Source organism: Triticum urartu, chromosome 6 (genome assembly GCF_003073215.2).
Source record: "Triticum urartu cultivar G1812 chromosome 6, Tu2.1, whole genome shotgun sequence".
Classification (NCBI taxonomy): Eukaryota; Viridiplantae; Streptophyta; class Magnoliopsida; order Poales; family Poaceae; genus Triticum; species Triticum urartu.
Genome location: NC_053027.1, coordinates 421,850,132 through 421,861,724, shown reverse-complemented (window position 1 = coordinate 421,861,724; position 11,593 = coordinate 421,850,132). Strand labels below are relative to the sequence as shown.

Genomic DNA, 11,593 nt, shown 5'->3' with positions numbered 1-11,593 from the left:
CCAGGAGAGGGGGGGGGCGCCCTGGTGGGTTGTGCCCACCCAGGGAGCCCTCTCTGGTGGGTCTTGGCTCCAGAAATTCTTATTATTGGTATAAAAAATCCTTGCAAAGTTTCGTTCCATTCGAGAACTTTTATTTCTGCACAAAAACAACACCATGGTAGTTCTGCTGAAAACAGCGTCAGTCCGGGGTTAGTTTCATTCAAATCATGCAAATTAGAGTCCAAAACAAGGGGAAGAACATGAGAAAAAGTAGATACGTTGGAGACGTATCAATAGCACACAAGGTATTCCTCCGGTATCCGGGAGTTGCATAATCTCATAGTCAAAGGAATATGTATAAGTCATGAAGAAAGCAATAGCAATAAAACTTAACGATCATTATGCTAAGCTAACGGATGGGTCATGTCCATCACATCATTCTTCTAATGATGTGATCCCGTTCATCAAATGACAACACATGTCTATGGTTAGGAAGCTTAACCATCTTTGATTAACGAGCTAGTCTAGTAGAGGCATACTAGGGACACTTTCTTTTGTCTATTTATCCACACATGTATCAAGTTTTCGGTTAATACAATTCTAGCATGGATAATAAAAATTTATCATGATATAAGGAAATATAAAATAACAACTTTATTATTGCCTCTAGGGCATATTTCCTTCAGGGATAGCCTAGGCTACCGATTTGATGAGCACTTCCTTTCCTCCGACGGACAAAGACTTCTCCATCCATCCTTGCACATGCTTCGAGATTCTATCCTTGAGGTACTTGAAAGATCCTTCCTTTGCTCTTCCAACATGGCAGGGAGGCCAAGTTATTTTTCAGACAGTTACTCATTTGGGACTTCCAGGATTTGTTTAACCTCTTGCCTCAGAGTCTCCGAATAGCCCTTATTAAAGAATATTGGAGACTTCTCCCTGTTAATGCGTTGCCCCGAGGCACCACAATATCGTTGCAAGAGAGAGTCCACTCTATTAGCCATCTCAGGTGTGGCATTAAAGAACAAGAGATTGTCATCAGCGAATTGTAAGTGATTTACCTCGGGCGCACCTGCTGCCACCGTAATGGCCCGGACACATTCATTTGGAACTGTGGATTTTAGTAAGCATGAGAGCCCCTCGGACGCCAATAGGAAGAGGTAAGGATATATCGGGTCGCCCTACCCGAGGCCATGGGAGGGCCTAAACTCCTCTTGCTTCCCTCCATTAAAGATGACAGAAAAGGATACTGATGTGACCCTCCTCATCACAGTCTCTGTGAAGTGTGGACTAATACCCAATTTTAGCATGACTCTTTCCAAGTAATTCCACTCGAGTCTATCATAAGCTTTCATCATATCCAATTTCAAAGCACAAAACTTGTTGCCCTTCAACTTCCTTGTGTTTCATGTAATGCAAACATTCATAAGCAGAGATGAAGTTGTCAGTAATAAGACGTCCTGGTTCAAATGTTAATTGTTCATCAGAGATGATGTCCGGGAGAATGAGCTTGAGCCGGTTAGCCAATACCTTGGATGCGATCTTGAAGATCACATTACAGAGACTAATCCGTCGAAACTGTCCTAAGTTTTTTGGACTTGCAATCTTGGGAATTAAAACAATGAACGTTTTGTTTATCTCCTCCGAAGAATCCTCTCCCTTAAGAACACAAAGCACCATATCAGTTACCTCATCACCGCATAGTTCCTAGTGCCGTTGAAAAAAATGTGCAAGGAAGCCGTCAGGCCCTGAGCCTTAGTAGGGAACATCTGGAACAAGGCCGCTTTGACCTCAGCCTTGCTATACCGTGCATTAAGAGTGTTGTTCATGGCCGCATCAACTCTAGTTGGTATATGAGACATGACTTCCTCTATTCCAAAAGTGTTTTCAGAGGCATGCAGATTCACATAAAAATTGGTGGCCATACTCGCCATCTCTTGCTCCTCCTTACAAATAGACCCATCAGCTCATTGTAGTTCAATTATTCGGTTCTTTGCTTTGCACGCACTAGCCTTGCGATGAAAGAATTTAGTATTGTTGTCACCCTCTGCTAGCCACTGGGCAGCCCAGACCATGTCCCGCAGCATGGAAAAAAGTACTAGCCCATGTGTATGAGATTTGGCCCGAGGCGCAGCCCAGACAGCCAGCCCAAGAACAAAACAGACTCAAGAGGAGCTTGCACCCCTAGGGGATTGACTAGGCCATCTCAGGGCAACTCCAACCGGCCGACCCAAATGGACACGCAATGTGTTTGTTTTTGTCTGTTTGGGTCGGCCAAGCGGACACAAGGGTCATCTTGTCTGATGGCACGTAGGTGCGTCCAACACGGAGGACGCGCATTTCAAATTTATACAATATTTTTAAATTAAAAATATTCCACTTTGCCACCAAAAGTCTTGGCTTACGTTAACTAAACTAAAAAGTCACAGTAAAACTTTAGATCTAGTTGTGGTCGTACTCACCATCGTCGCTGTCGTCCTCACTGGTGAGGTCGATGAAGGCCAGATGATCTCATGGAACATCCGTGGAACTACCGCCGGCTGTCACGCGTGCACTGGTGCAGCAGGGCGCCCCTCCTGCTGCTGATTGACCACATGTTCGCACCCACCCACACAGTCGGACCCAACACCCACTTCGGCGTGCAGGGCACCGTGGTCGTCCATGACCACGATTTCCCCACGAATGATTCCCACCCACCGCGGTCCTTCGGCTGCCGCTGCTCGGGCATGGCAACATTGCCTACCACCGATGCAGCCAGTTGCTTCGCTAGGCCCTCCCATTCCGTGAGCTCGTTGAGCTTGGACTCCTCGAGGGACTTCTTGTAGGCCGTCGGTCTCCTCAACTGGTGGAGGGGGAATGGGAGCATGCGCACGCGGGGAGCTGGGAGCTGGGAGCACGCACACGAGGGTGAGTGGGAGCACGCGCACAAGCGGTGAAGTGCGACTGGCGCTACGCGTCATGCTCGTCGCAGAACCAAGTGTCCCAGAACGGCTAGTTAACGGTGAACGCCGGGTCACGGTGGAGGTCCTCATGGAGCTGAGCTCAGTGATGGTGTATCTCGGCATAGCGCATGCGGCTGGAGGCCAGAACGACAAGCACTGGGGCCTCTCTCTAGTTTAGTGCCAGCCGTTCGGCGGGTGGGCGTTAGGCCATGGCACCAGGTGGCCTCCTGCCAATACCGCTCGCACTACTCGATGCCGGCATATACACATTGTCGCTAGGCCGCATGCGATGTTAGGGCCAAGCTTTCCGCGCGGCCCCGAGGAGGAGCCTGCCTTGTAGTCGTGCTTCCCGGCCTTCCTCGGGTCCACTTCCATGATACTTTGCCGGTGGGCTGTAGCTAGGGGGTAGAGGGAGGAAGAGGAAGATGACTGGACCCCCCACACGCATGCCATTAAAAAGGACCCGGAAGGAGGTTGGATGTCTGACGTGTGGGCCCTCTGGCAGGCGTGGCATTAAAGAGGACTAGTGGGTGGTGGTTGGGTGGCTGACATGTAGGCCTAAGCCGGACACCGAGCGGACGCGGGGCGGCCGTCTCGTGTCAGTGTGGATGCAAATCGGGCCCAAAATTGGGGTGGATTTGCATCCGGATGGACATGTGACAGACAAAAATTATGTTTCCGTCTGCACCTTGGACCGTGCTTTTTTCCCTCACGAACCCAAACGGACACACCTGGACGAAATGGGTCTGCTGGTTGGAGTTTCTCTTACAGACTAGCTAGCGCATACCCCTCATGCAGATGTCTCCTAGCGGGCAGCGTCGGGCGCACTCGTCGTTGCCACCACATGCCCATGTTGGGTGCATCCTACATGAACACTTTTTTTGTTTGTTTTTTGCGGTGCTTTCGTTTTGTTTAGCTTTTCATCTTTTAGCTGGGCTTTCCCTAGGTTTTGGTGGATTTTTTGGCGAGCATAATTGTGCTTCTCAAAATAATGGGAAATGCATGGCGTGTGCTTCCACGAGAAGCACAACTATGCTTCTCGTCAAAGCGCAAATTTGGTTTCGCGAGAAGCACATCACAGGCTTCCGCGAGAAGCACATTCTATGCTTCGCCGAAAAAATGAAAAGACATAATTGTGCTTCCACGAGAAGCTCAACCTTGTTTTCGGGAGAAGTACAACTTGGGCTTTTCGGAGAAAAAGAATAACCTGTGTGATGGAGCTAAATCGGACAAATTTCTAGGCAGGAGATCCTAAACTAGATGTCTCGGAACGATGGTGATAGTGACATGGGATTTACCGAGGTCTCCGGGGAGATAAAAGCCCTACATTCTACTTGTGCTTTATTTGTGTTGGAGTGTGTGTAGAGTATAGGTAAAACTACCAAGAGATTGTATGATGTATCTATGAGCATGATCTCTAGGTTTATATAAGATCGGGGTCTTAGGGTACAAGATCCTAGTCGGCTACATACAAGAGGTAGATTCCTCCATGAACCCAACCTTTTGTCGTGTACGCCAAGTCTTCTGGATCTTCCTTGTATACATCTTGGACTGTGTGATGAGGCCCAAGACGAAATCGACAAAGGGGTGCTTAGCCCGGTCCACTAGGCTGGGAGTTGATATGGTGAGTGGCCCCTTAGCCAGGACACCATCGTTGTGCTTCCCTCAAAAAATGACAACTGCAAAATTGTGCTTTCGGTTTCTTTCAGTATTCATTTTTTGTTGCCATTTTTTATTTAGTTTTTCTGGTTATTGTTTCTATTTTTTTTTTCGTGAAAACTTTCAGCCAAACCTATTAACATGGGATCTAGTTTTAAAAATCTTGATGTAAGAAATTCAACGGTAAAAATAGTTCGGTATTTGGACGCACGAAAACGTTTTAAATAAACGAATCTACAAAAAAGGAAAAACTCTCATGTTGCGGCCAGTGGCGCACATCAACCCCCGAGAAGATGAAGAGTGACCTTTGCAAGCGGTAATCCCTTAACTAGTGATTTCGGCGAAATAGCGAGTCGCGCGAGGGCATATATTATTTCTTGCGCAGGTCAAGGGATAGCGACCAACGTGCTTATCGGGAATGGGCCGACCCACTAGTCAGTCTCTGCGTTTCTCTGTTTGTCTTCTTTGCTTTATTTATTTGTTTTTATTTTGCAAATTCGTATTTTTATTAAAAATCTAAAAAATAATATGAAATCATGAACTATTTTGAACCCATGATCTTGTTGAAAATAATAAACAATTTCGAATTCATGGACACTGTTTTAAATTTGTGAACACTTTTTGAATTTGAGCACATTTATTGAAATTTGTGAACATTTTATCAAACTCATGATTTTTTTGAATTTGTAGAAATTATTTGAATCCATGATCATTTTTTTGAAATCCATGAACATTTTCTTCAAACTCGCGAAGATTACTGAATTCATGAACATTTTTTTAAAAATTTGTGAACATTATCAAACTCACGAACTATTTTTGAAGTTCATGAGATTTTTTAATTCGTGAACATTTTTTGATTAGTGAACATTGTTCAAACTCAAGAATAGTTTTTGAACTTCATGAACATTTTTTTATTTTTGCAAACATTTTTTAAAGTCATGAACATTTATTAAAAGTTGTGAACATTTTTTGAATGTACAAAGCTTTTATGAATTTTATGAACATTTTTTAAATTTGGGAACATTTGTTGAGTTGATGATCATTGTTTTCAATTTACAAAGCATTTTTTCAAATTCGTGATTCCAAAATCATGAATTTTTTTCGAATTTATGAATATATTATTATTATTATTATTAAGGAGGGAGAAGTTCGATTTTGCGAAAAATGGAATTTGTGAACATTTTAGTAAATTCAGAACTTTTTTGAAAGCCCGAATGTTTTTTAAAAGCAAACAAAAAACAAAAAAGGAACAAATGAGAGAAACAGGGGCACCTGCGCCAGCGATGGGCTGGCCCGAAGTGTGCGTGTGGGGTGCGCGTTTGCTTGTTCCCCCCGCACCCGACCGAGCGGACGAACTACCCAGTAGACGAACCCCTTCCCTGCTGCCGCCGCCGTCCAAGAGGCCGCCCCCGGGGTCCCAGGAGGGCATCAACGCCGCCGCTCGTCCGGCGACCCCACGCCGCCACTCGCCCGCGTTCGCCCGTTCGTCTCCAGGAGGGTGCGCCGCTTCCCGTCCAGGAGGGTCACCGCCCGCCCCTCTGTCCTTCCGTTCCGCTGCCTCCGCACGGTACTCCCCCTCAGCCCGTCTGACCCTTCCCAGATCCTAATTTCCACTTACACTACCTGATTGATGCCTTGCTGACTTGAATGATTTTTCCTTTTAATAGATTCATTCAACTGTTCAATATCATGGATGATTAGCTCCTGAGGTTTAGAGTTTGTTAGTTCAATGTAGAAAGCCTTTTGGTAATTTCTGTTTCAATTTAATTTTAGTAATTTTTGTTCTTGTGAGAGGAGCTTGACTTTTGATATGCCTGTATAAAACTGGGGTTAATTTTTGGGGGTGTTTTTTAGCCCTTTTTTTGCCCGGGGAGTCGGCTAATCCTGGCTACGCCGTTGCCAACAGTTAGTGTGAAAACTGAAAATTGTTTCAAAACCTAGCTGAAACTATCTTGCTTCGGACACCTAGTCTTGGTACTCTAATTACTGGCCTTGAATCAAGAGCTCAATCCACCTTGCCCCAGGTGGACGCTACCAGATGCAATTCTGGTTGCTGGTTGCTGGTCAGTCAAGTAGTATCGCCATCAAACGACCAATACCATAATATAGGCTTGTAGAAATGGTAGCGGCAGGTTAATTATTATCTGGAGCTCGAGACATTTGAATGGACCGTTGGTGGCCTGTCATCTGGATGTTCTTAATAGTTTCTGTCAAGACTTGATCTGAGTTCCTGGGCACTGTTGCATGAACTTGGATCGCCTTCAACTACTGATGTTGGATATAGCTCTGGGCATAATCCACCTCACAAAGAAAAAGCTATGTCATGATCACTTTTTGGCAGAATGGTTTTCTCATCTGGTGCATTTTATTACTTTGAACTAGAATGACTGGCTAGCAATGTTTTTGGTGAGTTGGCTAACAAGTGGCACTGTATAAGCATTTTGTGATCTTGGACCTTGACTAGTATCTTGCCTTCGAGATAGAAAAGTATTTGTCTTCAAATCTATGATCATATGATGGATGAAAAGTTCCATTTTTAAGCACACGTGATGGATACCTAACTGATACAAAAAGTTCAGTTTGAAATGCATTTATTGATTTTCTTGGATCTTTAAGTGTTTTTAAGCTCTGCAAGGTACAACATAAATTATGTGTTTAGTGATCCAGGTTTGATTGTCCTAGAGTTCTTAATATACAAGCCGGCATCTTGATAACATAGCACAACTTATTTCTTGTCAGTGTCTTAGTGTCTTCTCTTGAAAATTTATTGTCATTTCATTGTGCATCAGAGAGACCTTGTTACAGCTGTATGCTTCCTCTTGGTACCTCAGAGATGGATTGCTGCACATGAAGATATTCCTTTTCTAGTAATTTTTTATTTTGAATATGAAATGCCGGCTTTGTATAAGTTGTAACTGGCAAGTCTTATTAGTATGTGTTGTGACTTGTGCCCATATTTTCTCCTCTGCTTGATGCTTGAAACCCCAAAATAAACCGAACAGCAGTTGATAGGGAGGGAGGCAGGGAGACTGTGATGATTAGTGGGGATTGAGTGGAGGGAGGGGTTTCACCCAATCCCTGCAGGGATTGAACTCCCTAGGTAGGGGATTAAACCCCTGTCAACCGAATAAAGCCGAACAGGGGTGACAGAGAAACGGGTTCGGTCAGGTTGCTCTGTAGGAATAGTCCATGGAAATTGCAATCGTAATGCCTCTTGATACAAATTGCATACAGAAATTGTGTTTCTAATAACCGAACAGTTATCCAACTTTGCAGCCTCCCATCGATGGATGCACTCATGGCTAACTATGGATCCGACTCTGACGATGACAATGAGCCGGCGGCGGTTGTCGGTGGTGCTCCGGAGCCACAGGAAGCTTCCGTGCTGCTTCCTCCTCCTCCCCTTGACCTTCTCCAGCCCCCAAATTTCGTAGGTTTGGCCTTCTTGAATCTATCCCGGTCATTTTGGGGGTCTGTGGTGATTGCTCACGTTTTGGAACAATATCTGCTGCAGATTACTCGACAATTGCACAGGGGAGTCGCATCCGGAGTTTCCCCCATGTGGAAGGCAACTACGCGCTGCATGTCTACATCCCTAGTCTGTTTCTTTTGGCTATTAACATAATATCTATCTACAAGTATTGATCAGGCATGCATTCATAGATCCATCTGTAACATTGGGCTCCAGATGCTGCTGCTCACACACTTGGTCTCTGAACTAATCTTATCTTTTCAGTTTTAATACCAATATATGAAGCGACCTTGCAACACAAAACTGAGACTCGTTTCTCACTGTTAGGCATGCAAAATTTACATCCAGAAGCTTCTTCGCTCTTATGACTTATGTGTAGCTATCTCATATGCAGTTGTCATTCCTTTCAACGCAAGAAAACAGCTGACCCTCGTTATGAGAAGAGCTGCGTCACTTGTGCCAGATCTCTATGCTGTAGATGCAGATTATGCACTTTCGGATTTGTGCAAAGATGAGCAAAAACTTGAGAAAGTGCTTCTGGGCAGGGAGTTCCATGTAAGCTTAGGAAGAACTGTTGGAATTCAGGTGCATCAAATTGACTCCCTCGTCGCAATGCTTCGTCAGAAGTTTCAATCACAACAGCGGTTAGCCATCTCCCAAAACTTTATTGCTGAGCTGACAATGTTTTGCTTCCTCTGGTGTATCAAATCATGTGAACTTCTGTAGAGGAATGTGTGTGGCCAGTTATGCAGGGTTATGTAAATGCGTTTGTATTTGCATAAACCAGGTATTGGATGGACTTCAACAAATGGGAGCATTTTGTCAATGATGATTCTACACGATCATTTCTTTCACTAGAGGTTACAAGAACTGGGTTACCAGAGGTATGTGGTAGTGTCTGTCTTCACTTGTTGTCTATACGCATCACACGATTGTCAATTTGCATTTGTTTATTTTGGTCCTATGGCCAACTCATTTTGAGTTTCTTATCAACATTGTATGATAAAGAACTCACATTGTAACTGCAGTTCACCGATCTGAAGTGTTTACTATAATGAGGTCTGTGTGTACTTTGTTTTGCAGATAAGTAAACAAATACATATGGTTGATGAAGTATATCGATTGCACGGTCTCCCTGAGTTCTACAAGGTACTATGTCGTTGAATTATGTTCTGGATGATGACCAGATGGTATGACACTTCTAGTTTACGGCTGATGTCACAACATGTCATGGATAACATAACTTTGCCTCCTGAAACTAATAAATCAAACGCCCTACTTGGAAACAAAAGGGATGAGTTTCAGTTGACAACATTGGTACATAAGTAATTAGTAACTGAGGTCAGATTATTACGACTGTAAAAAAAGCATTCGTCAGCAAATTTGGAAAGACGTTTTAACTGGTATTGTCATTTTGCAGAATCCTCGGCCACACATATCACTGGCGTGGGCATTGGGTGATGTTAGCTCCAAATTGAAGCAAGCAACTAAGGAGATTGAAAAATTTGAGAACAGCATCAACTCATCTAAAAACTGTAATCTGAGATGCAATTTCAGTCGTATAGTGTGTAAAGTAGGCAAGAAGGTCTACGATATCTGTAAAATTGGAGACTGAAGCAGCGTTCTTGTACACCTGACTTGCGGTATTACGGAGTTTTGTAGAGTCAATACCTTTGGTTGTAACAAGGAAATAAAAATGTCATGTGTTCCGGTAGCATTTGTTGTTTTGGTAACTACACGGGTGTTTGAATCACAGATAACTAGGAAAAATAATCCCACCGTTACAAAATATTGAAAGTTCTAGCTTTATCCTAAGCCAAACTTATTTATATTTGACCAAGTTTTAGAAGAATGTGCTAATATCTACAACATCGAATCCTCTACTCCTAAGTAGTTGCCTCCCACTATTGAATTTTTCTGCAATATGGTGAAGCCATGTCATCTTCTTATGTCACCATTTTTATTTTGTTTTTGTAAAGAGAAGAAAATCCGGAGCACGGACTGTGGTGATGCGGTTGCATCGTCTTCTCCGAGCACTATGCTATCTCTTAAGTTTCTCACCACCGATTTAGTTTATCTCTTCATCTCCACCCCGACGCTTCTCCAAGCATATTGAATTATTTGCCAATTCTAATCACCACTTCACCATAGCAGTTCTTTAGTTCTTTCTTAGTTGCTTTTTACAATTTTTGGCCCATATTTAGTGATGTGATGGTTTGACCAATAGCTCTTCGTGGATAATTTAGTATTCATTGTGTTCTTAATCATGTTGTGTATCATGTATATTTTTAACATCAGTACAGACAAAAACGCTTATATACACACGCATACACTCACCCCTATGAACGCACACACGCACATCCTACCCCTATGAGCACCTCAGGAATAAAAACGAGCACCAGGATTTAAACCCTGGTGGGTTGAGGATACCATAGTCCCTCTAACCATCCAACCACAAATTGGTTCGCGTTGTGTATCATGTATTAGTTGAATGTGGCAATGAAGAGTAAGAGAATTGCTCATTTTTCTCATATAGGAAGATATTTTTATAACAAATTAATAATGCTCAACAAAACAGGAAGAACGAGGTACAATTATTTTCGTATCCTCTTCGTTTACCACCGCATATTTATTTGTAGTATAAGACTCTTCCAGTACAACATATATACTTTTCTTGGCATGCTTTTTATGAAACCTATCAACTGCCTTGATCAGACCGAACAAATTGATAAATTTCCATTTCTGTGAAATTATAAGCTTCTATTTTGACAAATGCTTGTCGTACCTCAAAACAGGATTTCTTATCAATAGGTAAATAAGAGTTTATATTTCTCACATCTTGATAAATTTGTCAATGCAATCTTTGTGCGTTCCTTTACTTTTCCGATGATGTAGTGAAAGGTGTAAACAAGAACAAGAGGATGAGAGAAAAGTAAGCCATCAAACTTCAGTGCTGAGATGCAAGAGAAAAGATAATTGTCGGTGTCAAAACCGGCGGATCTCGGGTAGGGGGTCCCGAACTATGCGTCTAGGCCGGATGGTAACAGAAGGCAAGGGACACGAAGTTTTACCCAGGTTCGGGCCCTCTCGATTGAGGTAAAACCCTACGTCCTGCTTGATTAATATTGATGATATGGGTAGTACAAGTGTAGATCTACCACGAGATCAAAGAGGCTAAACCCTAGAAGCTAGCCTATGGTATGGTTGTTGATGTGTACGTTGTCCTACGGACTAAAACCCTCCGGTTTATATAGACACCGGAGAGGGTTAGGGTTACACAAAGTCGGTTACAATGGTAGGAGATTTTCATATCCGTATCGTCAAGCTTGCCTTCCACGCCAAGGAAAGTCCCTTCCGGACACGAGACGAAGTCTTCAATCTTGTATCTTCATAGTCCAGGAGTCCGACTGAAGGTATAGTCCGGCCATCCGGACACCCCCTAATCCAGGACTCCCTCAGTAACCCCTGAACCAGGCTTCAATGACGACGAGACCGACGCGCAGATTGTCTTCGGCATTGCAAGGTGGGTTCCTCCTCCAAG

At 43.6% G+C, this 11,593-nt stretch overlaps 1 protein-coding gene across 2 annotated transcripts; it reads left to right on the top strand.

The window, feature by feature from the left end:
* The first annotated feature begins 5,894 nt into the window (after positions 1-5,894).
* Positions 5,895-9,855, top strand: LOC125513917 (U6 snRNA phosphodiesterase 1). 2 transcript variants are annotated; one of them, XM_048679128.1, is made up of 7 exons: positions 5,895-6,147; positions 7,857-8,014; positions 8,095-8,178; positions 8,447-8,696; positions 8,840-8,936; positions 9,136-9,201; positions 9,473-9,855. In XM_048679128.1, the coding sequence occupies exons 2-7, from the start codon at positions 7,867-7,869 to the stop codon at positions 9,665-9,667; spliced, it is 840 nt and encodes a 279-aa protein (XP_048535085.1). In that variant the 5' UTR covers positions 5,895-6,147; positions 7,857-7,866; the 3' UTR covers positions 9,668-9,855. The 2 variants fall into 2 exon arrangements, with proteins under 2 accessions (XP_048535085.1, XP_048535084.1); XM_048679127.1 differs by having other exon boundaries at positions 5,922-6,147; positions 7,841-8,014.
* Positions 9,856-11,593: the final 1,738 nt, after the last annotated feature.

Excerpts from the sequence above, each read along its gene's own strand:
- LOC125513917 (XM_048679128.1), top strand. The coding sequence starts at position 7,867 with ATGGATGCACTCATGGCTAACTATGGATCCGACTCTGACGATGACAAT. Across the intron at positions 8,697-8,839 it reads AAGTTTCAATCACAACAGCG|GTATTGGATGGACTTCAACA; the intron begins GTTAGCCATCTC and ends TGCATAAACCAG. Across the intron at positions 9,202-9,472 it reads GTCTCCCTGAGTTCTACAAG|AATCCTCGGCCACACATATC; the intron begins GTACTATGTCGT and ends GTCATTTTGCAG.